This window comes from Leucopleurus acutus (assembly GCF_964270905.1).
Source record: "Leucopleurus acutus genome assembly, chromosome: 11".
NCBI classification, from domain to species: Eukaryota; Metazoa; Chordata; class Mammalia; order Artiodactyla; family Delphinidae; genus Leucopleurus; species Leucopleurus acutus.
This window is the reverse complement of record NC_139152.1, coordinates 1,226,100-1,253,601: the sequence shown is the minus strand read 5'-3', so window position 1 is coordinate 1,253,601 and position 27,502 is coordinate 1,226,100. Positions and strand designations below refer to the sequence as shown.

At 51.1% G+C, this 27,502-nt stretch overlaps 1 protein-coding gene across 1 annotated transcript in view; it reads right to left on the bottom strand.

Annotated features, from left to right (window-relative positions):
• Positions 1-27,502, bottom strand: part of MICAL3 (microtubule associated monooxygenase, calponin and LIM domain containing 3) — a gene marked incomplete at its 3' end in the record, with an annotated part of 156,281 nt that overhangs the window by 69,931 nt on the left and 58,848 nt on the right. The window contains exons 6-22 of the mRNA XM_082851131.1: positions 26,088-26,204; positions 25,579-25,680; positions 24,902-25,057; positions 23,840-23,940; positions 21,598-21,855; positions 21,141-21,256; positions 17,902-18,028; positions 16,922-17,018; positions 14,432-14,579; positions 12,243-12,439; positions 10,824-10,936; positions 10,672-10,734; positions 10,053-10,226; positions 8,613-8,696; positions 5,673-5,771; positions 3,961-4,017; positions 1,790-1,897 (exon numbers count right to left, since the gene is read on the bottom strand). Coding sequence (XP_082707257.1) covers positions 1,790-1,897; positions 3,961-4,017; positions 5,673-5,771; positions 8,613-8,696; positions 10,053-10,226; positions 10,672-10,734; positions 10,824-10,936; positions 12,243-12,439; positions 14,432-14,579; positions 16,922-17,018; positions 17,902-18,028; positions 21,141-21,256; positions 21,598-21,855; positions 23,840-23,940; positions 24,902-25,057; positions 25,579-25,680; positions 26,088-26,204 — 2,117 coding nt within the window. The remainder of the gene's footprint in view (positions 1-1,789; positions 1,898-3,960; positions 4,018-5,672; positions 5,772-8,612; positions 8,697-10,052; positions 10,227-10,671; positions 10,735-10,823; positions 10,937-12,242; positions 12,440-14,431; positions 14,580-16,921; positions 17,019-17,901; positions 18,029-21,140; positions 21,257-21,597; positions 21,856-23,839; positions 23,941-24,901; positions 25,058-25,578; positions 25,681-26,087; positions 26,205-27,502) is intronic.

The window sequence follows — 27,502 nt, the reverse complement described above, 5'->3', positions numbered from 1 at the left end:
CTCCATCTGGGTAATGGATGCCAACAGCCCAGTGTCAGCGGGGATGACATCCGTCTTCACTATGACCTCCTTCGCTCAGAGCCCCTGTCCTGTGCACCAGAGGCCCCTGGGCTTTACCAGGAAGAACCCTTCTCTGCCCGTTCTCCCCATGGAGACTTCTGTGTTCCCCTGAGCCCTGAGACCAAGCCTTCCGGACCAGCTGGGGCACTGCTGACATGGCTGCTGTGGAAGCCAGAAAGTGTTTCTAGTCCAGGAGGGGTTATATCTTTATACGTTGAAACAAGATAAAAGAAAAAAAATCCAACCACCTCAATCCTCTTTCTAGCAATGTTGAAAAAGCAGCAGGAGAAAACTATAAATTTCAATGGCAAACCTTCCTGTGGGAGCCCAGCTTTGAGCTCGTCCTGTGCGGACGGCCCAGACACCCAGTGTGTATGACACGCCTCTCAGCAGCTGTGTGCCCGCCGGGTCTGAGGAGCCCTCACTCTAATTCCAAATCCAAAACATGCCGGGAGCAGCTGTGCTGGGGATGCCAACAACCCCATCAGGAAACGGTCTGAACACACGAAACCGTGTGTAAAATAATCACCAGCCTGAGCAATGGCACATCCCGGGCGGGGCAGGGACAAACCAGAGGAATGCCCTAGGGGGAAACTGACCCGGTGTAAATACAAGCACGACAGCAGCACAAATGAGCAAACGTTTCTCCAAGGTTCAGCTGGAACTGAGGAGTCAATTACATTTTCAATTTAAAATAAGGCAATTTCCAAAGGATAGTGCCATCTGCTCGTTAACTCCACAGCTTATACCCATCTGTGGTCGAGAAACACAAGTGGCTCTTAGACCTAAGCCTTCTTTGGATTAGAAACATTAGGGAAGCTTAAGCCTGGAACAGACAGGAACCCAGGCACAGCCAAGCTGAGCATCGAACAGCTGACGCCAGGGAGTAGGAAACTGCAGCAGATGAGTGGGAGCGTGGACCAGATGCCAAGTCTGAGGCTGGGACACTGGGCAAGCCCAGGGTCCTCCCTGTTCAGCCAGGACCCTGCTCTCCCATCAGAACCAGCACTCTCAGCAAGTATAGCCCAGGGCTGCTAGTGCAAAGGCATCTGTCAACTTCAGTTCTCAGCGATGTGACAGTACTGACGAGCACACCCCTAAGAGAGGTGGAGACTCGAGTCCTATTTGTTTCTGGCATGAAAAGCAGATGGTTTTCCTCTCCCCACTCTTAAGAAACAGTCGAAATGTAGTACTCTCTGGACTTATACTGTGGCCACCACACATGCGTATCATTCTCTACAGTCTGCTACCAGCTCAAGAACAGGAAACAAACAGAAAGGACAAAAGCCCCTGCAATCTCTCTGTAAGCTCGTCCACAGCTGGGTCAGTTCCATCATAGGAAATAGCAGAGCTCTTCCTTAAGAGATTACAATTCAAGAGGCACCCAGAATACTGTGTATCCACCACTCTCTTTAAGAGATTTAATTACACAATGGTTCATATTTTATAACACATTAATAGGAAGAGGTCTGGAGTTAAAAAAAGCTAATGGCTACAAAGTGCTTTCTCATTATTTGATACAGTTGGACTATAATGAAAATGGGTTGACTGGGACAGGATTTGCTGCAGTGAAGCTAGCAGCCTCCTTAACTCAGGTGGACGCCTACCGACCTCACATGCATGACGGACACACACAACTGGATTCCTAAGGAGACAGGCTGCCGTTCGTGTGGGTGAAGAAAGTGCAGGCTGAAGAGGACGAGCCTGGCCAAGCCCTGGGCCCCGCTACCTGTCGGAGGAAGTCAGAGGAGGGAGAGGCAGGGCGGCTGGCGGAGCGGAGGCTTAGAGAAAGCTCCCACTGGTCGACAAAAAATCGACGAGAAGGCTCAGGCTCTGGCTATAAAATACAAGACGGAGAAAAAAATCAAAGGAAACGTTAAGTTAAAAGTTACACGCTGACCTGAACACAAGGAACTTGGCAGTTTCAGACCCTTTATCTGGATGACAAATGCAGTAAAGAAACGCTCTTAGTTCCAGAAGCATCAGTGGCTCATTCCAGGCTCCCACTGTGCCTCACACTCACAGCCACACCCGCACTGGAACACGGCCCCCCAGGAAACCTTGTCTGCACCCCTGCTCTCAAGTGCACAGTGCTGCCAGCCAGCAGGCAGCGTCCTAGTCACACGTCCTGTGTGCCCTGCAGAGCCCCTCACGGCCTGGGCTGGAATTTCTCTTGAGCACAAGGAGATTCCACCGGCTCGTCACTCTGCTGGCCTTAAGAGGAGCAGACAGGAGACGACAGCTCTGGAGCAAAGCTCGCTTTCTCCATAAAAGCCAGGAAAGGGGCCCCTCCTCCTCCTCCTGGTGGGGCTCAGATACAGAGCTTGCCCCCGAGCTGGCCCCAACCCTCTGCAGACTGCATGCAGCACGTGGAGCAAAAGTGGGCCCAGCAGCCAGGCACTGTCCGGTCCCCAAGCCAGGAGGGGCTGCGAGCTTGGCGAGCAGTAACCGCTTCGCTGCCTGCAGGTTCGGGCTGAGATACCTGCGGGCCGCAGGGAAGAAGCACCCCTCGGCCTTCAGCTCGCACTAACTTCAAAGCTTCAGGCGTGTCACGGGTGATGGGGGGTGTCACCAGCCTCTGCTCCAGAGGCTCAGAGAGAAACTCCCCGGACGGCAGTGAGCAGGCAAGCGCACAGCTGGACTGGTGGGCGGTAGAGGGAGAGTCCGGGAAGGAACAAAAACAGTGACCCCCCAGGAGTACCTGGATTGGAACCCTGCACCGAAGACCCTGGAGACCAGCCCACCGGGGAAATGAAGGAAAACTCCCGCCAACCCTGCTGCTTCCTGAGCTCCAAATCCCACCTGTCCTCGGTGCCCTGCAGCCCCAACTTCTACCAGCTTCCCCATTCAATCTCTCTTTCCTCCACCTACTTCCCTCCGCTCCCCACTGAGACCCTGTTTCATCCAAGACCATCAGCACCTCCTCAGATAGGCATTCCCCAAAACGGAGGGCATTGCCCTGTGCAGTCAAAGTGCCTAGCTTTCCTCTTGACAGGAACCAGCCTGGGAAGAAGGAAGAAAGGCTGGGCACAGGCAGTGAAGCTGTGGGTGACACGGGTGACATGGAAAGGCCCCCCTCCCCCACCCCGGGCCTGCTTCCTGCCTGGCAACTGGTAGGAAGACAGTGCTACCACTACTTTCCTAATGGGTCCAGGAGGGAACCAGACTTACTGCTCAGCCATGAGGGCATTTCTCAGAGAGCAAAGGCAGAGGGGGAGGCAAAAATAAGAGGAGAGGGCCCATGTGAAATGAACAGTTAGAGATGATTCTTCATTCTGGCTGCAGAGCTACACCCACTCAGGCCTCCATTTAAGGGTAACAATAACAACCAAAAAAGTTTCATAGTCAGCAGGTTTTGAGATGAGCATCTCTGCAACTCGTCAGATCATACGATGGCCAGGTGTGCTCAGGCATCTCCCTACTAGCGTCTCGAACAGATACCACTTTTCATTATGGACCCTGTCTTGTCATCACCTTCCTTCCCACCCCTGTCCTCTTCACACCTGAAGAATCCCCATGCTCTAAGAGCTTTGGCTTTCTCAGCATTTCTGCGTCAGGATCCCGGAAGTAGCCAAGCAAGCGCCTCCTGCTTACTGACCTCGACCCTTCCCCAGAAGCCAAAGGTGCATATCTGGGAGTGGGAAGGGGGCGCAGGGAGGGGAAGAGGCCGCTCACAGGGCACAAACTCTCAGGGTTCCTATCTGGTCTGACGCTGAGTGGATGGATGTTCCACCGTGAATGCTATTTGCAAGGGTCATCATTGTAAGCGAAAAGAGTCCCGGCTCTTGGCTGGGTGACCAGAGTGTGGGAAAAGCAAGGGAGAGGGGCCGCGCCTGCGCCCCACCCAGCGTGCCGCATCTGTGTGGCTGCCAGCGCCCCATGCCACAGTCGCGCTGTTACCCTCTCGTGGTGGGGACTCTGCTTGCCACGGCTGTCAGCATCAAGATCGCTGTACGTCTGTTGGCAACAAAATAGAAACTTAAGCTCCATCCAAATGCTCTAGCTGGACCTACTAAGTGACAGCCCCAGAAAGTGAGAGTTCATTTCAACACATAACCTGTTGTCTACTGGTCCCCAACCCCAAGTAACCACAGTCCCGTCTACATCAAATCCTGTGACCCAAGGGCAGCTCTGCAGAGCTGTTCTCCCACCTGGCCTCCAACGAGGTCAGCTACGTGGATAAATAAGGAACTACGGTTAGTACACAGGTGGAACAAACATATTTCTTTCACACAGCGGCACGTGATCAGAGGCATTCAACGGAAGGCTAACAGGAGAGGCAGGTTAGGAGGGTGAAGCTTCCACACCAAGGCATTAGAGGCGACAACAGCCCACGGGAGACTCCAAGAGCGCACAGCACTAAGGGGCGAGGGGAGCACAGAAGCTGCACCCATGAGGCTGGGGACCATGACCCAGGCCCACGTCGCCTCCGCTGCCCTGAGGAAACCACTAACACAGTGACGTGGGGTTGGGCCGTCTAGGCCCCTAGTCACTCTCTGGATAGCCCAGCACTCACCGTATGGCCCTGCCCTGCTGCAAGAACCGACCCGGAGCTCCCGACGTGGCCACTCTGTTGTCCAGAGCCCGTGAGCGCGCAGTGTCCGCGGGCAGGACGAGGCCGGGGCTCGGGCTCCAGAGTCACACCACTTGGGTTCAGCTCCTAGCTCTCTGCTCACTGTGTGACTTCGCACAACTACTTGGCCCCCCTAGCCTGCACCACGGTCTCCTCGTCTGTAAAAGGTGAGGATAACAGGACCTGCCTCGTAGGCTTATTGTGAGAACAGACCAAGATGACACAGGAAAAGCACTGAGAACACTGCCTGAGTCAGAGGAAATGCCCCATGTTGGTTCTTGGGCAGAGACAGGGCCCAGGGTGGTCACTACCCTACAAGGGTTCAGCGTCCAGACCCAGGGACATAGGCTGGGCCCCTGCATATCAGACACATTATGGGATCACCTTCTAAATAGGCTACCATAGCTGAGAAAATGTCTTTCCATAGATCCTACCTTCAAAATCAGTGTTTTACTTTATAGGGACATACAACACAAGTGAAAAAAGCCGTTCTATAAACGCACTTCATATGAGCGTGCTGGCCGCAAAGCACGTGGGGTTAACTCGCCTTGAAGCACTTCTCCAGTGGTCTACCTGGACAGTGAGTGGGGCGGACGGAAAGGGCAGCTGTTTGTTGGCAAAAGCTGGATAAGCAAGAGGCAGGGCTCTCAAAATCAGAAGGAGCCAAACTCACAGAGTGGAGCCCTATAAAAAGCTTCCCAACATTCACCTTAACAGTATCTCCTTGGGCAGCAAGACAAAAATGGCTGATTTCAATGGGGTTACATAAAAATGCTCTCCAGGGCTTTTGGACCTCGCATCTGTGTCAAGTACAGTTTAAATTTTAGTTTGTGGCTGCACAGTTGTAGTCCTGTGATGCGGGACTACATTAAACTACCCAGGGTTTGAACGGATGATGTGCTATCCTGAGGCCCACCAGCAAAGGTCGTTTCGCCAGTAAGTCATCACTGAAATGAGGGGATCCTGACTTGGTCTCTCCCCTGGCCACCCACACAGGCAGGCAGGCACACAGGACAGCGGAGCATGCAGAGGGGGTCACCTGCTGGTCGCCACGTGCCCGACAGGGAGGCGGAGTAGGGGGAGGAGAGAGAGTGATCACTTTTTTGGGGCAGGTCCGAGAATGCTCCTTTTCCTGTCGCTTTTACGCCAATAGACACAAACAGAGAGAACACAGGTGAAATAGTGGCCACGTTGAGGCTGGGTCTGGAAGGACTGAAGGCATTTGCCAAAAGCATCCCAGAGGCCCTTCCCCACCCATCCATCCTCAGCACAAACTGGCGTGTTCAGGCAGGGGCCTGTCCCGCCTGTCGCGGCCTCGGGGCAGAGGCGCTCTGTCTGCAGATCCCAGAGTCATCTCTGCAGCCACTGCGGGGTCAGGACTTGCACAGCAGCACTTTCTAAATGCCAGGGACCAGGGCATATTCTTCTCTGCTGGCTTATCAGGGAGGCTGGGGGGTAAAAGGGGCTCAGTTACAAGTAGAGAGAAGGGCACACAGACTCCCGTTACGGGGGGAGCGTGGCGACTGCTGCCCACAGCGGGGGCGCCCGGGCACCTGCAGCAGCAGACCAGCACCTCCTGGGCCACCCACGCCCACGTCCTGCCACTGCTTCCCCCTGCTCAGTCCCCTCACTCACACGCGGAAGGTTCTGGGAGACGACCACAGAAATACAAGAACGAACAGGAAACAGGGTATAAAATTAACACCTCTCGCTAACTGACACCACACAATGTCCGTGGATCACTTTCCCACGGTGTCCGCTTCCTGTGAACCTGTCTCTGATTGACAGAACCCTGCAGTGCTAAAGGAACCACCAGATTCCCGAGTCAGAGGAAGCCTCAGGTTCCTCACGTCCAGAGCTACCGTGTGGGGCGGCTCCCAGCAAAGCCTGGAGGGGAAGAGGCCACAGAACCCACTCCTCTGTCTGTTCCCACACCACTGACCATCTAGAGCCAAACCAAGGCTGCTTAACCGCAGACTTCGCCTGCAGGACCCATTTCTGAGATCAGAGGGGATGAGGTGGGGAGGGAAGAGCCGGGTGACGCCACAGGAAGGTGACGAGAAGCGAGCATCCCCACACTCTTCCTCACCACTGTGCTCGCCACACCCGCCTGCCTCAGTTGGAGCCGCTTCCAGGGGAACAGCAAGTGAGTCACAGGAAGGCACGCCGTCAGCCCCCAGGGCGCACCCCTGGACTTCCTGTGCCCCTGGACTGGTGCGTCAACTGGCGTGGCCCTCCAGTGCTCTGTCTTTCAGGGGATAAATGGGCAAAGCAAGGCTCATAACGCCATCCCTGACTTAGCACTGGGGATAAGTCGTTTGTGAACACATCTCAGGAGGACGTGAGAGCTGTGTGTCACGGGTCCTCTCACAGCCCAGCACATTACAATTCCGCTCTACACATAGGATCTAACGGGGTCCAGCTACCCGGCTGCTGCTCCTGAGCGGCATCTCCGGTACCCCTTCCCCAGACCAGGCTTCACTTTAAGGGTCTGTTCGGCCTGGAGAGCCTGGCGGTACATACTCAACTCCACCAACCGTGATCACAAATCACCTGGGTGCATCAGGCAGCACCCGCACAGGCTGGAGGCTCCCAGCCGCTGCAGCAACAGGAGAAGCAGGGCTCTGGGCACCCCTGCAGCCCAGCACCCAGCGGAAGCCAAGCCCATCTTCCGCGGGACGGAGGCAGCAGTGGCGGTCGAGCCAGCCCCTCGGGTCCCTGAGCCAGGCTTCCTGGGATGCCCACCCAGAGCCACTCCAGGACGTGCCACTCAGAGTCACCTCTTCACCCACCAACTGTGCTTCCCTGTCTCAGTCCACCTCCGTGACTAGTGTAAGAACCTGGGAATGTAGTGCAGAGTTCACCTTCCCCTTTAGTAATACTCAATTCAAGACTGACCTTCAAATCATACCTTCCACCTAGACTTCAAAGGTCTACCCTAGGCAAAGGGTAAGTAAGGAAAATAGAAGTGAATTTCTAATGAGTTTTCCTCAGAAGACCTCCCCTCCCCAAGCATGGGGAGAGAGGCAGCTTGGCTTCATGGTGACTTTGGACGCTGCTCCCAAGCTTCCACCCCAGCCTCACGGGCCCTGCCTTAACGTGCATATTATCAAAAGAAAAGTCAGAAAGAAACATTCTGCCCTAAGTGTAATTCAACTCAAATCTAACTCACCACTCCCCAGCACCTCCCAGCACAGGAGGGAATCAGGGTCAGCCCTTCTGACTGCTCAGAACCCCAGTCCTCAGCGATTCCAAACCAAGAGACAGCAAACCCAGGCCGCACTCAGGGCTGTGACATGGGGGGAACAGAGCAGAGGCCTCCCATCGCTCTGGCGGGTTTCCTGTTCCCCGCCAGGCGCCAGCCCCTCTTTCTTTCCGCCCCACTCTATACTATGTAGGAGAAGCAGCTTTACAGGAGATCTTGCAGAAACTTTAGTGAAAATTTCCAAAAAGAGTATTTTAAATGTGGACAAAACACTGAGAAAACGCCCATGATCATCTCTGTCCATGATCTGAAACAAGGAAAAAACCAGTTTGAGACTATTTCTTGGGTAACATTTTCCTGTTTAACACGAGAAGACCACTGCCCCGAGCCCCAAGCTCTAGAAACTCGGGATTATCCTCCAGGGGTCACGCGGATGCATTTCAGCCAAAGGTCAACTTGGGACAAAGGTTATAACAGCAAAACCCCAAAGGCTAAGTACCTGAACACAGGTACCACATAACTTCAGCTAGTTTCAACACCAATATAACAGCCCACCCTTTTCACGGGTTTCCCAAATCCCAAGGAGTTAAACAAGTCATGCAATACTATCAGTAGTGTCTGTTAAACCTTCCCCCAGAGTCGCCACTCAAATGCGCACAGAGATCCCTACCCCGTGACCTAGGGCTTTACAGTGCAGGCCCCACCCGGCTGGCTCGGAGGAGGAGCAGGTGGGAAGGCCCAGCACCCATTCTGGTCCCTGGGCAGTTCCTTTACCTGTTTCCACTGGGGGGCGGGAGCAGGGCGACCCTGCTCAGGCAGGCAGCAGGACGGCTGGCTGAGCCCACGCTCTTGTGTCGGCTGTGACACACAGGCCAAGTATTGGATAGGGGACAGGACACAGAGACAAAAAAAAAAAAAGCATTAAGGTAGCAGACACAAAAATGGTTCTCCCGGAGGACAGACACTCATCTAAGAACTGGAGGAGGGTGCACAGAATTAGTTCTAGGAAGTTACACTTACAAGGAAAATCCTCCCTCCCCAACTCGGGCGAAGCCAAATGCAAAAGAAAAGACAAACAGAAGCTGCAATTCTGATTATCCCTTTCCCAAGCTCAATGCTCTGAGCCTAAACCACTAATTCTGGCTTGGAAAATGGATCTTCCCACTCAAAATGAGTGGGGCACACTTCCTCTAGTGGAGAGCACCCCAGCCTTGCTGAGGGGGATGGAACCTGGGCTGCTACGGCCGCCTGGCAGCCTCACACGTTCACAATCGAGCCTGCATGCTCTCTGTGGGCCTCGGCACGAACGCCTGGAGCGTGAGGATCTAACCAAGCACTAGACGTGGGAAGAAGTCAGTGACGTGGTCGGCCTGGTCCCTGATCCACAGGAACAAGGGCTGGCGCACGTGGCGAAGACGAAGAGGTGCTCCCCGCACAAGGAGTTTTAGAAGAAATGTTCATTGTGGATCTCACAATGCCTGTACCTCCTCTTGTGAGAAGCCTTAGTGACTTTTAGACAAGCAAGAGGAGAGATGAGACCTAACAGACATGGCAGTCCAGCCCTCAGCAGGACTCGGGGAGTGAGGGCAGTCCACGGAGAACCTTTACAGTGCTCACACTCGTGACCTAGTTCAAGGACAGTCTAGGAAAACCATGTGCAACACACAAGAGTGTCTACCTCTCTGCCCTTCATCAAAGATGAGAAACAACTAAACATCCAGCACCAGAGGAAGAGTTAAGAAAAGCATGGAGCACACACTTTGGAAGAGGCTTATAGAGTTTGGAACATGGAAATACACCCAAAGTTACATGAAGAAAGCAGAACAGGAACGTGTACGTTAAGAATGACCTCAACCATGAAAACAAGAATGCACTAAAAAGAGACCAGAAAGAAACATAGCAAAATATTAACAGAATTATAGGGGCCTTAATTACACTTTCCAGTATTTTCCTCAATAAGCAGGTACCTCTTATATTACTTACGTATGCATGTACGTGAACACACACCTACGTACACAGACCTGGACACCCCGTTTTAAAGATCCTCAGGTGGGCCTGGCTGGTAAGGACAGGAACCCTCGTCCCTGCCCCACGCAGACACCAGTCTCGAGCCCTGAGCCCTCAGGACCGGGAAGTTCCCCGTCTCACTCACTAACCCCCCTTTCCTCTGTGGCCAGCCCAGGTCCGGGCGGGCGAGGTGTGAGCCGGGCTTACCTGTCTCCTCACGCCCGTGGACTGCGCGGGCGCGTTCTCCTCAAACTTGGCCAGCAGCTGGGTCGCCATGTACTTCACCTTGTTCTGGTTGCCAAGGGCCACATCCACCCTCCGGTCGCTCAGTGTGCTCACCAGCGTAGGCCTTCCTCCTCTGTAGCCCCGGGGTGCGTCCTCCTGGTGAACAGGGGTATCAAGAGCCAGCCTCGGTTAGAGGAGCCCCTGCCCACACCCCAGGGCCTGGCACAGCGGCTGGTCCCTGCTTTAGGTCGAGCTCAGTGGCTCTCCTCAAGGTTCAAATCTCAAGATGGCCTCGGGCCCAGGGGCAGTATGAAGAGGTACTCGGGCTCTTGCTGGTGTGGTCACATCCCAGGAAAGCTGCTGCCCTTCGCCACATATGGGATTCCAAAGAGACAGGAAGGCCCAGAGCACATGTGTGCGTTCCCTGGATGCTCTCCAAAAAATTACACAAAGGCAAAAGGCCACAGAAAGCATCTGTGCACAACAATTCTCACAAAGAGTGAACTGAAAAGATCTAGCAATACCGATTTGGGAATTAAGCGTTTCAGCCAAGGAGGGCAATTCAGTACAATCTTTCTGGCAAATTCCAGATATTTCTCACCTCTTCCGACTGGCTGGTCTTTCTCCTCTTCCCAGCACCATCCAAGTCCTTTTCCTTTTTGTCCTGCACCAAGAGCAAAGGGAAACCGCATTACTCTAGTCACTGCACTGTACCATTAGTTCTGCAGCTGGAGGAAAAACCCTTCCACTTACCTTGGGAGAGCGCTTCCGAGAAATGGTCTGCCCCAGCTTGCTCAGGAAGGAGATAGGGGATTTAGTGCTGGCTACCAGGACGGCCCTCTCCTCAGCATTCAGGTCCAAGGCGTCTGTGGGCAGAAACCAGCAGTGTCCAAGGACAGCCCTGAGGGTGCCTCCTTGCAGGAGGCTCTCGGAACCTCAGGAAGCTCTGAGGGTTCGTGCACTCTGAACCCCACAGAGAAAATGCACACGGAGCCCTGGACGCTGGGCCTTCTCTTCTCCATCCATACAAACAAAACCAACGCTTGCCCCAATCCACTTCAGTCACAAAAACCTCCACTTTTGCTTTTCAGACGCTGCAATCTGCTTGCTGATTACAACAGAGTGCTGAAGCCTCACTTCAAGATGAAAAGTTCAGGTCGGGAGAGAAAGGGAGGGGCATCGGCGGGGAGGAGACGGGACTCGGGTCATGAGTTCAGGGTGTGCTTGTTGATGTCAGAGTTGTGCATGTCTGTTGTAAGAACTGCATCTCTAATGAGAGAAAGCCACAGATGTCTACAAGTACATGGGCCAGAAGCACTGGAGAATGGTACCTAAACTCTGTGGGTTCCAATGTTTTATTAGTAACAATAGTAATGTTGAAATAATAATTGAAACTAATAATACATTGCTAACATTTGTTTAAGTGCTTCCATTCGCCAAACACTCTTTTTAGCGTACTACAATCTAGCCATGTACATATTATCCCCACTTTACAGATGGGGAAACTGAGGCACAGGGAAGTTTAGTGACTTTAGGTGGAGGCAATGGGATGTAAACCAGGTCAGGTACCATGGTCAACACTTGTAAGCATCATGATGCTTACTCAGTCTGTTTTCTGACAGCCTGAGGGCCAAGGGAAGATTTTTGGAAACACTAAAAGGTAGGAGAAGAAAGAGAAGACAGAGAAGGAACAGTTAACAGAAGAAAGAGAACAAAGCAAGTATAGTCCGGGATCACAGAAGCCAAGAGGAAGAGAGAATTTCAAGAGAAAGGACGTCATTCCAAGGGCTGAACAACGCAGAACAGCTGGGTACCTGAGAGGTGAGAGAGGAGGGAAGAACATGCATCTGGTGATTCTTCACGACCACGGACAACAGTTTTGGCCGGGTTGCAAAGGGTCACAAAGATTAGGCAGTGAGGAAGTCCAGGCCACAGCAAAAGCACCTTTTCAAAAAGTCTGGTTCTGAGAGAAAGGGAACAAGGGTGGTGGAGTCAAGGACAAGGTTCTAGACGGGAATGCTCATGGCCTCCACAACTGCAGGTTTGCTGAGCAAGACCCGGGTCAGAACGATGGGCTGACAACAGTGCAGAGAAGCGGGTCTGCTGGAAGAAGGGGCACAGGGGAAGGAGAGGCAGGGGAGCCACACGGCAGCACCCCTGGGGGGCCCTTACCTCGGGAGGGGAGCGAGTCCCTGAACATCTCGTAGAACTGGGTCAGGTACATCACCATGGACAGCTTGTCCGGCTCCCCCACCGAGGCCATCTCTCTGCCTGTCATGATGGGAGAAATGCCCAGCTCCTTCTCAGCAATATCAAAGGCCAGCTGGTTATTCTTCTCCACATTTTGCTCATCCAAAGAATCAAAATCTCTGAGAAACAGGACGAGGAAAACGTGTCAAGATGGGCTGCTTGTCCCCAGACCAGAAAACATGGTATCACAGAGTCATCATTATTTCTCGGTCTTTCAGCTAAAATCCAGGGTGCAGGCCTCACTGAAATCAGAGAGCAAACCTCTCTCTCTCACTTCTGTCTCCCTCCTTTTACTAATGAAATGAAAATCATCCTCAGGGAGAAGAAAGGATTAACAATCTACCCATAAGAGAAAAGAGGGGAAAAGTTGGAAAACATAACATTTTATCAATAACATAAAGTTCTTACTAAAATGTAAGCTCAAGAAAAGGAACTGTTTCTGTTAAGTTTCTCCTGTGCCCCGTGTGTGGTCTGCATGTATTAAACTCAGGCTCAACAACAATAAAGGTCCTATTTGGATCAGGCTGTGTCTAAAGGCCTGGAACCATCACCCCTGTGTCCTTTGGAGCTGACAAGCTGTTGATGTACTAACTCAGCTCTGGTGAATCTTACTCAGCCTTCCCCTCTAATTAAAAGGGAAATTCCAAAACTTTCCTCAGAAGATTTCTCCACTGCTAAATTTCCTAAGTATTTAGATTAACAAACATTTCCCACTGGGTTTCAGGCTTCTTGCTATTCAATCAAGTAAAGACTGACAGCATCCTTCTTTAGCTGATTTCAGATTAACTGGGCAGGCCTTATTTTGTGTTAACCTGCTGACTCCGCAACCGTTTTTCATTTTTTAAACTCCTTTACTCTGTATGTTAAGCCTACTAAACTGTGGCGGGGGGCGGGGGGGGGGCCTCATCCTGAGTGACGTCACGGCAGCTTAAACAGTGCCAAATTAGCTACTCACGGCTCTGTGCACCGTCAGGAGGAAACGCCCGGGCCCCTGGCAGCCTTTGGTCCATTCCCACAGGAGTGTGTCCCCTCGGCACCAGGCTCCCTTCAGGGACTCCTGCCCTCCCCCTTCTGTCCTGCCCTCCCTCTGGATTAGGACTGACTTGCCTGGCCCTTCTCCTGAGCACTTCTGTGTCATCCACCGCAGTCGTTCTCAGGCTGCCCCCTGCCCCCCAGAGGGGTCAATAAGCCCTACTCCAACTCAGTTTTCACCAGTCTCGGCGTGAGCTAAGGGACAGGGGCACAGAGGCCACTTCCGCTTATCAAGCACGTCAGCACCCCCACTCCTAAGCACTAGGTGAAGCCCCTTTCTTTTATTAACATAAAAGAGAGCCAGATCTTTCAGGATTCCTTAAGTAATCATTAGAACAAAACAAATACACAAAAATGGGCCCGTAAGTGGACCTAATGATGAAAGGACATACAGCCAAAATAATGCCACATGCTCTGCTCGTTTCTGAATCTTCTTGTTTGGCTTCCATGGTAACGAATGCCTACGGGGAAATCTGGGTGCACTGGTCACCACAGCTGACCTGGGTCATCCTGTCATACTAGTCTGCATTTAGGTGAGTAGAGAATGACCAAAAGAGGAAATGTCACCGCATAGGTGCGTAAGGCCACCTGAGTGTTAGGGGTGTAACAGAGCATGCTTGCAAAAAGTGCAGGAGACAAGAGACAATGCCGACAAGCCCCGGCGAATGGAGGAAGTGCTTTGCTGGTAGTGACACGCGTGCCTTCAGCCCACACTCCGGCCAGGCTTTCCTCGTGACCAGCAGCACTGGAGAGAGAGCTGGCTGAACGCAGAGCTCAGCCTGGGGCCAAGAAACAGAGTTTTCCTTCCTGTGATGTTAACAGGCCCGGGGCTGTTATAACCAGTTTTCCACGTTTTGAGTGCTGAGACTTTACAAACAGCTAATAATTCCTGGGTTGAGCTACATAATGCCTAACAGACACAGCTTTAAATATAACTATAAATTAAAATTAGTGACTGACTTCCAGAAGAAGTATCTTATATATATCTCGTTCTAGGAAAAGGTACAGAGTTTGGCCACTTGGAAGCAGGGCACTCGCAAGTCCTGTGGGAATACAGATGAAGCAGAGCCTGTTCTCACATCAGATCAGGGCGGTATCTGTGGATGACGGCACACAGGGCCAGGCCGCTCTTCCACGACATGGTGAGGTCCGTCACGTTCACCCCAGCGTAGCCATCTGTCTGCCGCTGGCACCAACCCAGCAGTTTGCTGGAACGAGCCACAGACTCTAAAACAACAACAATGTTATTATTGGAAGTGCGGTCACCTGGTAGCTTTGATAGGGAATCCACATAACCAGGTTGAAAAAATACTGAAGGCAAGGACAAAATAGTCGTCACTGGTTTTCAAAAGTAAGAAGTTACTTAACTGGTATCATAAGAGTGGAATTTAATTTAATTTTTTTTTTTTTTGGCTGTGCGGCACGGCTTGTGGGATCTTAGTTCCCCAACCAGGGATCAAACCCGGGCCCACAGCAATGAAACTGCAGAGTCCTAACCACTGGACTGCCAGGGAATTCCCATGGAATTTATGGTAGACAAGAAACTACCAATTTATCCAGACTCTGAGGTCAACGTCCCTGCCCCGTCCATGACAGATCACAAGTGGACGCTGTGGATCCTCTCACGCTGAAGCCCAGGGTCCCGGCCACTCTCCAGGACAGGGACGTACGGGAAGGGTGCCACCTGCTGAGCTGTCACCCTCACACGTGATGGCTCTAAGATTTCCCTGGAGAGTTGTCTGGCAGGTGGCGGAGGAAACGCCTTCCCTTCAAGGTAACATTGGGAGCACCCGAGAAGAAACGTTCCATTCCACCTAGCAGCACGTTACACACTTGCTCTCACACTTTCCAAGGTACCGAGCAATCTGCCAAGTGAAGAAACTTTGCAGGACCACACAGGCAAGGCCAAGGACGCCAGACCAGGCCAGGCTTGGCACTCAGTATGACAAGTGGTCACATCTTGAAAAACTCAACGCATAGACACACATACTGAGACGTCTTCCAATCACTGATGTGTCTTCTAAACCACGAAGAGCCTTTATAAAAAACCGTTTTTCATGATCACATCTGAAGAGCTCTGATATGGAACATTTAGATCAGATTAGATCATTTAGAAGAATCTGTGAACTCCTATTTGTGTCCAAGAAAGTCTGTTCCTTACCTTAAGCAGCTGAAAACACTTAACCTTATACTAAGCCATTTGTACATAACAAATTTGTGAACATAACAAAATAAAAACTACGTATCTAAAAATCCCGTTTCACTTCAGTCTTTCAGGGAAAATGTATCCTGAAATGACACAGAGAACTCCTGCTGGTGTCACCATCATAAGTCTCCTGGCTTCAGAAATTCACTTCATTCAGATGTCTCCCAAGTCTGTGTATCCACTGATCCAATATGTACTGGACGACTTCAATATTCCAGGTTCTAGAATAACAGTGAACAAAGACACACTCTCTGGGCACTTCCCTGGCTGTCCAGTGGTTAGGACTCCATGCTCTCACTGCCTAGAGCCCAGGTTCAATCCCTGGTCGGGGAACTAAGATCCCGTGAACCGTGCGGTGCGGCCAAAAATAAATAAAAGACACACTCTCTGCTTTCAAGGAGATGACACCCCAGTGGAGGAAGATGAAAATGTTTCCAGCTGCCTGTTGGTGGTCACATCTGCCTTGATATCCCAACAGCATGTCAAATTCAAAATGCCCATGACAGAGCTCAGTTCTTCTCAGCCCTGAGTCCTTGTTCAGACTCTGCCAGTGCTTCTCGGCAGCCACTTCTGACGCCCCGCTGCACGCCAGGTGCTGCAGCGAACACCCCGACACACCCCTGAGTCCTCGCAGCCAATGTGAGGTGGGCATGGTTACCCCCACTTTGCACACACAGAAACCCAAATTCAGAGACGCTATGTATGCTGTCAAGCCACACGCTTCACGGACGGGCATAGCTGGACTGGACGCCGTCTCCCTTCTCATCCGCGGCATCAACACCGGACCGGCCAGCCTGACCATTGGCGCACTTCTAAACTACCTGCTCTGCCCCAGTGCCCTTCTCTGTCCCAGCTCACCTGCATCTGGCCAATCACTCTCCTTTTAAAGAACTCTTCAGGGGCCTGCACCGCATGAGCTCCGCCTCCATCACTGTGTCCTGCAGCCATCGTGGTCCTCAGCTAAGAAGCCACTGCTTCTTCTGTAAAGCCTTCCCTGAAAACCTTGGTTTGCGTGTGTGCTCCCAAGTCCGCACCCCTGTCCTCGCAACAGCACCGTATCTGATTTCTCTTTACACCCTCGCGACATCTTAGACCAGGTTTCCCAGCCTCGACAGCACTGCTGCTTTAGGCAGTCGATCCTTCGCTGTGGGGCTGACTTGTGTACCACAGGGGGCAGAGCAGTAGTAACCTAACCCCCCAAGTCCTGACACCCAAAAATGTCTCCAGACACGACCAAACGTCCCCTGGGGGCAAACCACCTCCGGTGAGAACCATGTACACGAGAGCCAGTACTGTGCGCACCAACAGCTCAGCCAATTACACAGACGCTCTCGATGGCGGAAAGGCCATTACCAGGACTCACCATTGCGGGCCAATTTTGGGGTAGTTCGGGAATTCACGAGGTTCTCCATCTCCAGGTGAATATCTTTTGTTTCTCCAGTATCATACAGATGGCGCACCTGGCAGGAAGTTTACAAGTTGTAAAGAAGGAAAATCACATACCAAGTAATAAATTCCCGACTGAGAGCACACTGACTGAAGTGGAAGGCTGGGGAAAGTGTAGTCAGAAGGTGTAACGCCAACCTTAATCCTTTCTGGGATACGGTGGGTCACGTACACACAAATGCGTGTGACCTGTAAGAACCTGTGCTCAGAGACAGCCACAGAGGGCCCTCGCACAGTCTCTGCTGGGCCATTACTGCTGCCCAGTGACAGCGGGTTTCCCCCACAAACACAGAGGCCTAGATGCAAAGTGAACAAGAAATTACTCTAGAGCACAGGCAAATACGTTGAACGGGCTGCTTTCTCAGCATTGTTGGGCTCCCGGGGATTATCATGCTTTGTAAAACGCCACTCTCAGTGCAGTAACCAGGCTTTAGACGTTCTGAGTTGGCCGGCAGTATCTTTTACTTGCAGAGGGTCTTATCTTTCCACGTTCTCTCAAGTGACCAGTGCTGTCTGCCTGCACAACGATCCTGGGAGCAGCAGGGATGGTGACCTCCATGGTACAGATGGGGAAACAAGTTCAGGGAAGGTGAGCGGCAGCCCCCGGGTCACGGTGACTGGTGGCAGTGACGCAGGTGCCTGCTGCACGTCCTGACTAGAGAACGAGGGCTGAGCTCCTGCACTGTCCACGGGAACCAGGAGATGGGACAGAGCCCTCCGGTCACCAGACAACCCGCTGCCCTAGCTGGTCAGTCTGCTGATGGCAGATGCCTCCCTCAGCCAACTCAGGAAGACGTGTGCTTGGCTTGGGAAGGAATGCTGTGTGCGCCTGTATTCACAGAGTCTGACTGGTCCTGACCGTGGCTGGGACACGGATGACGGGCCAGGGGCGCTTACCTGGCTTGGCCGGAGGAAGTTGACGTTCATGTTGGGGTATCTGGTGACGGGGTCTATGCTGTACTGGCTGAAGTTCTTGCTCACATTCTCGGGGGTGGTCTGAGGCAGCAACCTATAAATGCTTTCCCTGCAACAATGAACAACAGTGCGCTCAGAGCAGTGACAGCACCAGAAGCTCCTCCCTCTCCTTTGATAATATTTCTATTTTCTGACAGTCCAGGGTGGGACAAATCCTCCTCCTTGTCAGGTTGCCTCCAACCCCACATCAGCCCTGGCTTCCCATCCCCACCATCTCAATGATCCCACAGGCACCAGACTGTTAGGGGCCAAGGAGAAGGGCAAGTCCACTGCTGTGGGCAGGGAGCCAAGTCTCACTCTACTTTACTGCTGCGCTGTTTTTTTTTTTTAATTTTTATTTTATTTATTTATTTATTTATTTATGGCTGTGTTGGGTTTTCATTTCTGTGCGAGGGCTTCCTCTAGTTGCGGTGAGCGGGGGCCACTCTTCATCGCAGTGCGCGGGTCTCTCACTGTCGCAGCCTCTCTTGTTGCAGAGCACAAGCTCGAGATGCGCAGGCTCAGTAGTTGTGGCTCACGGGCCTAGTTGCTCTGCAGCATGTGGGATCTTCCCAGACCAGGGCTCGAACCTGTGTCCCCTGCATTGGCAGGCAGATTCTCAACCACTGTGCCACCAGGGAAGCCCCTGCTGCGCTGTTTTAGCAAGTAGGCCAATGTTTAATTTTTAAGAAAATCACTGATGAACAAAACTTGCCACCAAATTTACCCAGAGTACCTTAGGTAACAGACTTAAAAATGGTATCGACCACTAATTTCATCCAGCAAATCCTCTTTCTCTATCTCTGGTCAAGGCACTTGTTCTTTATTAGCAAGCGAATCCGAGACCTTACCTCATCTGCAATTATCTGCTTCACAATGTCTGACAGTTGAGAGTCAATGTTCACAAGCACTTTGTTGTTTTCCTTTGGATTCGAAGTCACTTTTAATTTCTTCTCCTATGTTAGTACATCCCCTGCTACCACACTGATTTCATTAGTACAAGTCTCTCTAATTTAAGGACAGGAAGATTAAATGCACTATTTTCATGTACTGGGTTGGCCAAAAAGTGCCTTCGGTTTTTAAGTAAAAACTAAAGACACATTTTTCATTTTCACCAAGAAATTTATTGAACAATGTATTTACCCTTTTGTTCCACTACCTTCTGCCATTTTTCAGACAACTTCATAATTCCATCTTCCCAAAACTTTTTATCTTTTTGAGCAAACAACTGTTCCAGGTGCCTTTTACAGTCTTTCAGGGAACTGAAATTTTTTCCATTAAGAGAATTTTGTAAAGACCGAAATAAATGGAAAATCCAAAGGTGCAATGTCTAGTGAATACAGCAGATGAATCAGAACTTCCCAGCTAAGCTGTAACAGTTTTTGCCTGGTCATCAAGGAAACACGTGGTCTTGCGTTATCCTGATGGAAGATTATGCGTTTTCTGTTGACTAATTCCAGACGCTTTTCGTCAAGTGCCACTTTCAGTTGGTCTAATTGGGAGCAGTCCTTGTTGGAATTAATCGTTTCGTTTTCCAGAAGGAGCTCATGGTAGAGGACTCCCTTCCAATCCCACCATATACACAACATCACCTTCTTTGGATGAGCACCCCCCTTTGGTGTGGTTGGTGGTGGTTCTTTTCGCTTGCCCCACGACCTCTTCCGTTCCACATTATTGGACAGTAACCACTTCTCATCGCCTGTCACAATTTGTTTTAAAAACGGAATTTTTTGCTACGTTTAAGTAGAGAAACACATGCGGAAATATGGTCAAGAAGGTTTTTTTCGCTTAACTTATGTGGAACCCAAACATCAAAACGATTAACATAACCAAGCTGGAGCGAATGATGTTCAGCCCTTGATTTGGATATTTTGAGTATGTCGGCTATCTCCCGCGTGGTGTAACATTGATTGTTCTCAATTAATGTCTCGATTTGATCACTATCAACTTCAACTGGTCTACCCAATCGTGGAGCATCGTCCAGCGAGAAATCTCCAGCACAAAACTTTGCAAACCGCCTTTGACATGTTCAGTCAGTCACAGCACCTTCTCCAGACACTGCACAAATTTTTTTGTGCTTCAGTTGTGTGTTTTTACCTTTCTAGAAATGATAAAGCATAATATGCTGAAAATGTTCTTCCATCTTCAATATTAAAATGGCTACACAAAAATTCACCAATTTTGATGTCTTTTTTTTTTTTTAATTTTATTTATTTTTGGCTGCATTGGGTCTTCGTTACTGCGCGCAGGCTTTCTCTAGTTCTGGTGAGCGGGGGCTACTCTCTGTTGCAGTGCCTGGGCTTCTCATTGTGGTGGCTTCTCTTGTTGTGGAGCACGGACTCTAGGCACACGGGCTTCAGTGGTTGTGGCACGCGGGCTCAGTAGTTGTGGCTCGAGGGCTCTAGAGCGCAGGCTCAGTAGTTGTGGCACACGGGCTTAGCTGCTCTGTGGCGTTTGGGATCTTCCTGGACCAGGGCTAGAACCCATGTCCCCTGCATTGGCAGGCGGATTCTTAACCACTGTGCCACCAGGGAAGTCCCAATAAGTCTTTTTTTAAATGCAGGCTGATATGACAGCTGTCACATACAATCTAACAAAATTGTTTCGAAAGAAGTTAAAGACAACTAAGTGCTACTAGAGCCATCTTAGGGAAAAAAACGAATGAAGCTTTTGGCCAATCGAATATTTGTTCATGTAGCTGTCACAAAGGAATCAGAGAGCATCCTTCAATGTTACACAAAGATTCAGATACCATTCATAAGTAACAAATTTGATTTGAAAGGGATAAGAGAACATCACTTAGATTAGATAATTTTTAGGTTTCTATGATTTTTGTGTGTGTGTGTATGGTACACGGGCCTCTCACTGTTGTGGAGCACAGGCTCTGGACGCGCAGGCTCAGCGGCCATGGCTCATGGGCCTAGCCGCTCCACGGCTATGGCACGAACCCGTGTTCGGACCGGGGCACGAAGCCGTGTCCCCTGCACCGGCCGGCGGACTCTCAACCACTGCGCCACCAGGGAAGCCCTAGGTTTCTATGATTTTATGAATACCTATCTTGCTTTCCCTCTCCTAAATATAAAAACATCATTAATGAAGAAGGAAAGAGAAACCTGAACTCTGCCTGAGGAGCAAACCACTGACCCTCCTGTGTCACCGCGAAAGGACGCCCCTCCGGTTACCTCTCTGCCAGGACTTCCAAGGGGCTCCTTCCCAGAGACCAACTGCGCACCATCCAGGCCGAGTCCATAGCAGCTAGAAAGCCCCGGGCTATTCCTGTTCCCATTGGCCAAAAAGGCTACAGAAACAGAAAACAAAGAATTAACCTGAATTACCTTTTAAAAGAGGGAAACTAAACTAAGGAGGAGAGAAAGAGTTTGCTGTTGAAGAGCAGCTGTACCCTGCCCTTCCCTTCCCTACTTCACAACCTGCAGACGGGCAAGTCACAAAGCCTTTGGAACTGCCACCCACAGTGGCAAGCCTGGGCTCCCCGTGGCCTGGGGCCCTCCCCTGTACACTAGACCGCGTGGCAGTGCAGACACTCGCTCCCCAGCTGGGACCCCAGAGCTGCCCCTCAGTGCGATGCCCCCTCGCCAGGCCTCCAACCCGAACTGCCACCTCCCGCTGCTCAGCACTCACCTCCAGAAGGCTGTCCCCCACCAGGGCCACCAGCAGCTGGTGGCCACCGTGCTCCCGCACCAGGGCCGCGTTCTCGGAGGCGTACATGCACGTGAAGTCGAACATGGCCACGTCGGGCTGCCCGTAGTGGTTGATGGCGAAGTCCAGGGAGGGCAGCTGCTGCTGGGTGGAGAAGTCGGCCGCCTCCCGGGCATAGCTCAGCAGGGCCTCCTGGTCCACATTCTCCCGGGACAGCAGGAGCTCCGTGTCAGCGTAGTCCTATCTCCAGAGGGAGAAGAGGCTCGATGGAAACGCCCAGGCAGGGGCGCCAGAGCCCGCCGGCCACAGCCATGCTGCGCGTGCCAGATGGAACCTAGTTCCGCAGCCTTCCCCTCCCTGTTCCCAAAGCAGTCTTCTATGCAAATTCAAAAGGAAAGGGGGGAGGCTGTTTCTAAAGGAACACAGGTTTTGCCGCCTAGAAACAGAGCACCCGCTTTTCCATTTACTTGGAACAAGTCACTGCTTCTTCAGTCTAGTCCACTCCACCTCACGGAGTTGCTTTGAATACCAAATACAATGATTCAATGTGATGACGCTCTGTAAACTGAAAAGCATTCATAGTTCAGGCTGCTATCAGCAATCACCGTCTTCTGGGCAGCAGCTGGACCTACACGGGACACTCAACCTTGCATAGCTCATCGAACCCAAAGGAAGAACCTGAAAGCTTCAGTGCCAGAGGGATGAGGAGGTGGGGGCAATAGGAGTCCTGGGGGCCGGGAAGAAATACACTGAAAAGTGGAACAGAAGTCTTCAAAACAATACACAAGATTCTGAAAGTCCCCATAGTAATCCACCAGCAAAGAAAAACAATGATGAGGGAAAAGGGCTTTCCACAGAAAGGATCGAGAAACTCCCTTTCTGTTTTGGAGGCTCTGGCACACTGAGCCAAGTCTTTCTTCTCAAGTGGGACCTAAGCTTTCCAAGTGCCCCTGATGGTACTTTCCGCTGGCACTACAAGATGTAAGAGCCAAACACAAATACTCAGGTTGGTCCCGGAAACTGTTTGTTCAACACTTAGTAAGTGGCCACCATGGGCTCTAAGTCTTAGCTTGGTCCCAAGGCATACCAATGGGTTCACCGGCTATTTCTTACTGATAGAGCATCCAACTAAATATATCTTGCTCACGCTTTTGTCAGAATGGGCTGTGCCCACTGCTCTGTCCTGTTCTCCTCACACGCATAAGGGGCCACGGGGCTGAGACACAGACACGAGGTCCCCGAGCTCCCAGCTCCCAGTTCCCCAGCACCGCCTGCAGACAAGGCAGCACCATAACTCAGACTGCAGTCACCCGACTCATCATCACCCTGCAAAGACAAAGGACATCCTGAAATTCAGCCGCCAGTCTGCGCTGGGAACTGCACAGGCCTGAATCACCGCATCTGGTGCCTCTTCTCTCCACTCATCACACAGGGACAGTTAATTCTCAAATCCAGACCAACAAGACCAAGTTAAGACTTAAGAAACTCTCCTTAAGGAGCCATCCACCTGTGGTTCTCTGCGTCCACATTCTGTCATCATCCCAGGGAATCTCATACAATTAGTCATCTGGAAAAAAGGCTTAGCTGGCCCTGGCTCTGGGTGAACAAGAGCCCTCATTGTCAGGCCATAAAGAGGTCCAAATATAGCCTGATCCAGGCACTGTAACCATACCTGCAGTAAAGCCAGAACCGTTCTCAGGCTCCCATAAACACCAGTTTTTGCTTCTTGGTCTAACTCCCTTCCCTCTATAACCCCCTCCCAAAAGATGACCTACTAACCAACCAATAATCGGTCATATATGGAACTCATCATAACCACAAACAGAATCACCTGAAATTAAAATGAATATTTATGCATGAAATGCTATCTGAGATTTGCTTTGCACAGCCCAAAGTGGGAGTGGGGAGTGGGCTGGGGTACTCCTGGGACAGTGCTGGCCACGTGCTGACAACTGCTAATGCTGGATAACAGGCACATCGGGGTTCATTACACAAGTCTCTCCACTTTTGTTCGTGCTTGAAATTTTCCATAATAAAAGATTTTTTTTAAGTTAAACTAAAAAACATCAGAGGAGTACAAAGTACATGGTCCCAGGAGATGAGTGAGGCACTCATTTTCATCCCCTTGCAGGAAAAAACTCATCAGACAATAAAATTCTTTCTCTTGGTAATCACATGACCCAGTACAACATAAAAAGCGGTTTAAAAGAAATCCGCGACTCACGTGCAGTATCACCCCTTTGTCCAGTAAACTCTGCTTTTTGGCTGTCATAACAAAATAGTGTGTGTCATCTTTGTAGTAGACGATGTTCTCCAAATCGATCCCTGCAACAGAGAACAACATGCACATAAGGGTCTGCTGAGATGAAGGTGGGTTAGGCAGCCAGAGAGACTCTCCTGGCCCACAGAGGCCAGGGTTGTGGAACTCCAGACAGGGAACGAGAAAATGAAAAAGGCACCTGAGCCTGATCCTCACCTCCTGCACATTTGTTCATGAAAAGGGGGGGAGCTCTGGTTATCCTCACACTGCTCTGCATTCACCTGACACCCTGTTATCCTGGCAACAGCAATCAATCAGAAGCAGAAACACAAGGATGGGAAGAAAGGAGAGGTTAACCTCTAGTAAGAGGGTTTGAGTCAGTTCTCAGGTTAAACCTCTTTGATGCTCGTCAAGGCAACGGGGGAATCTCCTGGACTCTCACGGGCAGGACAGACAACTGGATGCCTGGAAGTACAGAGTGCACTACTGGCTCTTTAATTCGATTAACGTGAAAAACAGATGCAGTGGGAAGAAACCATGTTCTTCCAGAAAATAGGTAAGTGGAATTTGCCACACATTTTTATTACAGCAAAATGTCTAAGTGAATCCATCTATTCACAAGCTATCATACAACAACCTCATTTCTATCTAGCACGTGGTTTACTTCAAAGCCAAACAAACTCAGGAAAAAGAAGACACACTCAACACCTAGCGTCAGGTTCTCAACAAACCAGAGCTCCCCTCCAACAGCCGAAGGTGTCAGGCACCACCATGCAGAGGCAGGCAGGGGGAAGAGCTGGAGGAGCAGCCCATCCCTGCAATGAGGACAAAGGACACCCGAGTAGGAGACAGAGACACGGAAAGCATAACGCTCAGAATGAAGCACGGGAGTGAAGAAGGAGCAGAGGGGCAAACAACACAGCAGTTTCACTGATGACCCCCCCCCCCGACCAAACCCTCCAAGAGAAAGATCACAAGCGGTATTTAAATTTCTATCCTTTTTGCTGTGGAGGCATTGACACCAACCTGTGGCTTCCCTCAGTTCCTGGAAAAATTTTTGGTTGAATATAAAAGCCACACCACTGATCTCTTCCACTTTGGCTTCTGCGGTTGTATTTCGGTTAATAAAATTTGCTGTAATGGCAATGGCCAGTTTGCCACGAAATTCTTTCCGACGAAATCCTGGAAGGAAAGAAATTTTCAGAGGCGGCAAAAGCTGGCTGAAGAAGGAAGACCGCGCCACATGGGCGGGGCGCTGAGGAAGGCAGGAGGGAGTATGGGGTGGGGATCAACGCGACGGTTTCAGGGCAGCTCCCCTCTATCTGGAAATAAGGTGTTTACCTCCCAAAGACTGTAACAATCCAGGAAAGACGTCAGTCACCCACAACTAACACACCGCTGGAAATCTGACGGACCAGAACAGTACTCAGTACAAGGGGTTCCATTTCATAAAAAGGGACGCCGTCTGCTTTAGTAACTTAGGTTTAATCCTGCAATGTTCCCTGCTCACGGGTGGCTTGTCTCCCTGCGCCCTGGAGAAGTGGCCCAGTACCAGCTGGCGGGGCGAAGGTGGGGCCTGCCGTTCACCCAGCCTAGGCAGCGCACGCGTGAGGATTCTCAGGAGTGGGGCCTCTGAAGACACAAGCTCTTGGCAGGGTTCCTCCACGTGAAGCAGGTGAAGGAGACAGGAGCACTACCCGTACCTTCCAAGGTGTTCCTGCGGCCATCCCCTCCAATGATCACTTCAAACTCATATTCTGATACAGGATGGGTTTTGGGGTGCACCAGGGCCCGCCAACCTATCCCTGCGGACGGAAGTCAAAATGAAGGTTATCACCCAGACCCATTCATATATCTAAGACATCTCTAGGTACGCAGGTGTGCAGACTGCACAAAACCCCACGCCAAAAACACACCAGGCATAAAAGCATGGGGTACAAACCAAAGAGAGAAAGAAGCCTCGAGGAAGGGTCACAAAGGAACGTCCCCACCACACGACTTCCTATAACAAATCCAAGCCCTTGTAATGTCTAATACTATGTCAGAGGCCTCCTCATAAGTCAAAAGTTCCTCCAAAGACACAGGCTGTGCAAATGGAGACACCCCTTTAACTAGCTCTGAAAACAACCCTCAGATTCCTCTCTTCTCCCTGGATCTCATCTTTCCTCACCTCTTCAAGGCCCTTTTATCCCTCCTTCATTTGTTCACTCACGTTCATTTTCTTGGTCCTCAGGAGGCTCCACAAGTCCTTGGAATTCCACATTGACATGGATTTCAATGCCTAGGATCAATGCTACTTTCAAAAGTATTAGTTGAAGCTGACGGATACCTGGGTGAACAGGAAGATTACAGGAGTGAGGGCCCACCGGGTAGAGAGGACAAGTCAGCATCACTGCTCCGGTCCCCTCGTCCACCAATGCAGAGTTTATCCAGATGCTCAAAGCCACCTACAGCAGGCGGCTCTTCTGAGCCATGCTCCATAGCGTCTTCTTTTCTTTCTCAAGGGCAAATACAATTCAGTGCAAGAGGTGTTCTAGAGAGACACACAAGCCTACCTCTCAAAAGCTCTGAGACAGAAGGAGACTCTCCCTTCCATCCTCCCTGACACAGAGCCACAGTGACCGAGCAGCACCTACGATCCTGACAGGACTCACCACAGGAGGCAGAAGACAGGCACCCCCAGGGGTGCTTCCAATTGGATACAAAGGGCTGCCTCACTTCCTGAATTGCCCACGGCATCTCTCTCTCAGCCTGTTCCCTCACTGATCTTCACACACTCTTACATGCTGAGAGGGGATCCCTCAAACCAACCTTAGTCTCTTACCATTCCCCCTCCCACCACTGGTCTACGGCTGCAGAAACTAAGGCTCAAAATAATTGAAAATCCTGCTCATTATCATAGTGAGACTTATTTATTTGTTCAGTGTCCAATGAATAGTTCCCAGGTGTCAGACACGGATGGCCCCAGGTACACTGAGAGAAAGTCTGGGCCCTGATGTGGGACCCTCTCAGCTCCAAGACAAATTCTGCCACACACAAGGCAGACAAGTCCGCTGATATACTGACCTCGGTCTACTGTTAACACCGACTGCCTACAGGCTGTGACCAATGAGCTAGGAATACGTGCTAGTCCTCCACGCAGCCATCTCGGCTATCTCCCCCACTTTGCACCGTTCCACGTCACACTCCCAAAGACTTGTTAAATCCCCTGCTAGCGCACATCTCATTCCTGCAGATGGCTGTTACCCACTGCAGCCCGACAGATGCACAGAGTGCTTCTGCTGCCGGTGGAATGTGGCATCTGCTGGCCAGTGTCTGATAAACTGGCACAACTGCTTCAAAGAGCAAAGGGTTGAGTAGCTGAATGTTTACAGAACACATCTGAGGAGCTCAGAACAACAGTTCCTTGATAAGGCTGTCCTGCAATCATTAATGATGATCAACAGACAAGACTTCAACTTCATAATGTAGACAACAGTCTGTTCTGAACCGCTTTTCAGAGCGGCATGAAAACAAAAGCACCGTCTGCATTAACTTCTACTGCCTCGAGCACAGGCCCAGGCTGAGCTTGGAGGGGACAGGAGGAGAGCAGGAGCCCTCCACGCTGCAGACCTCACGAGAATCACT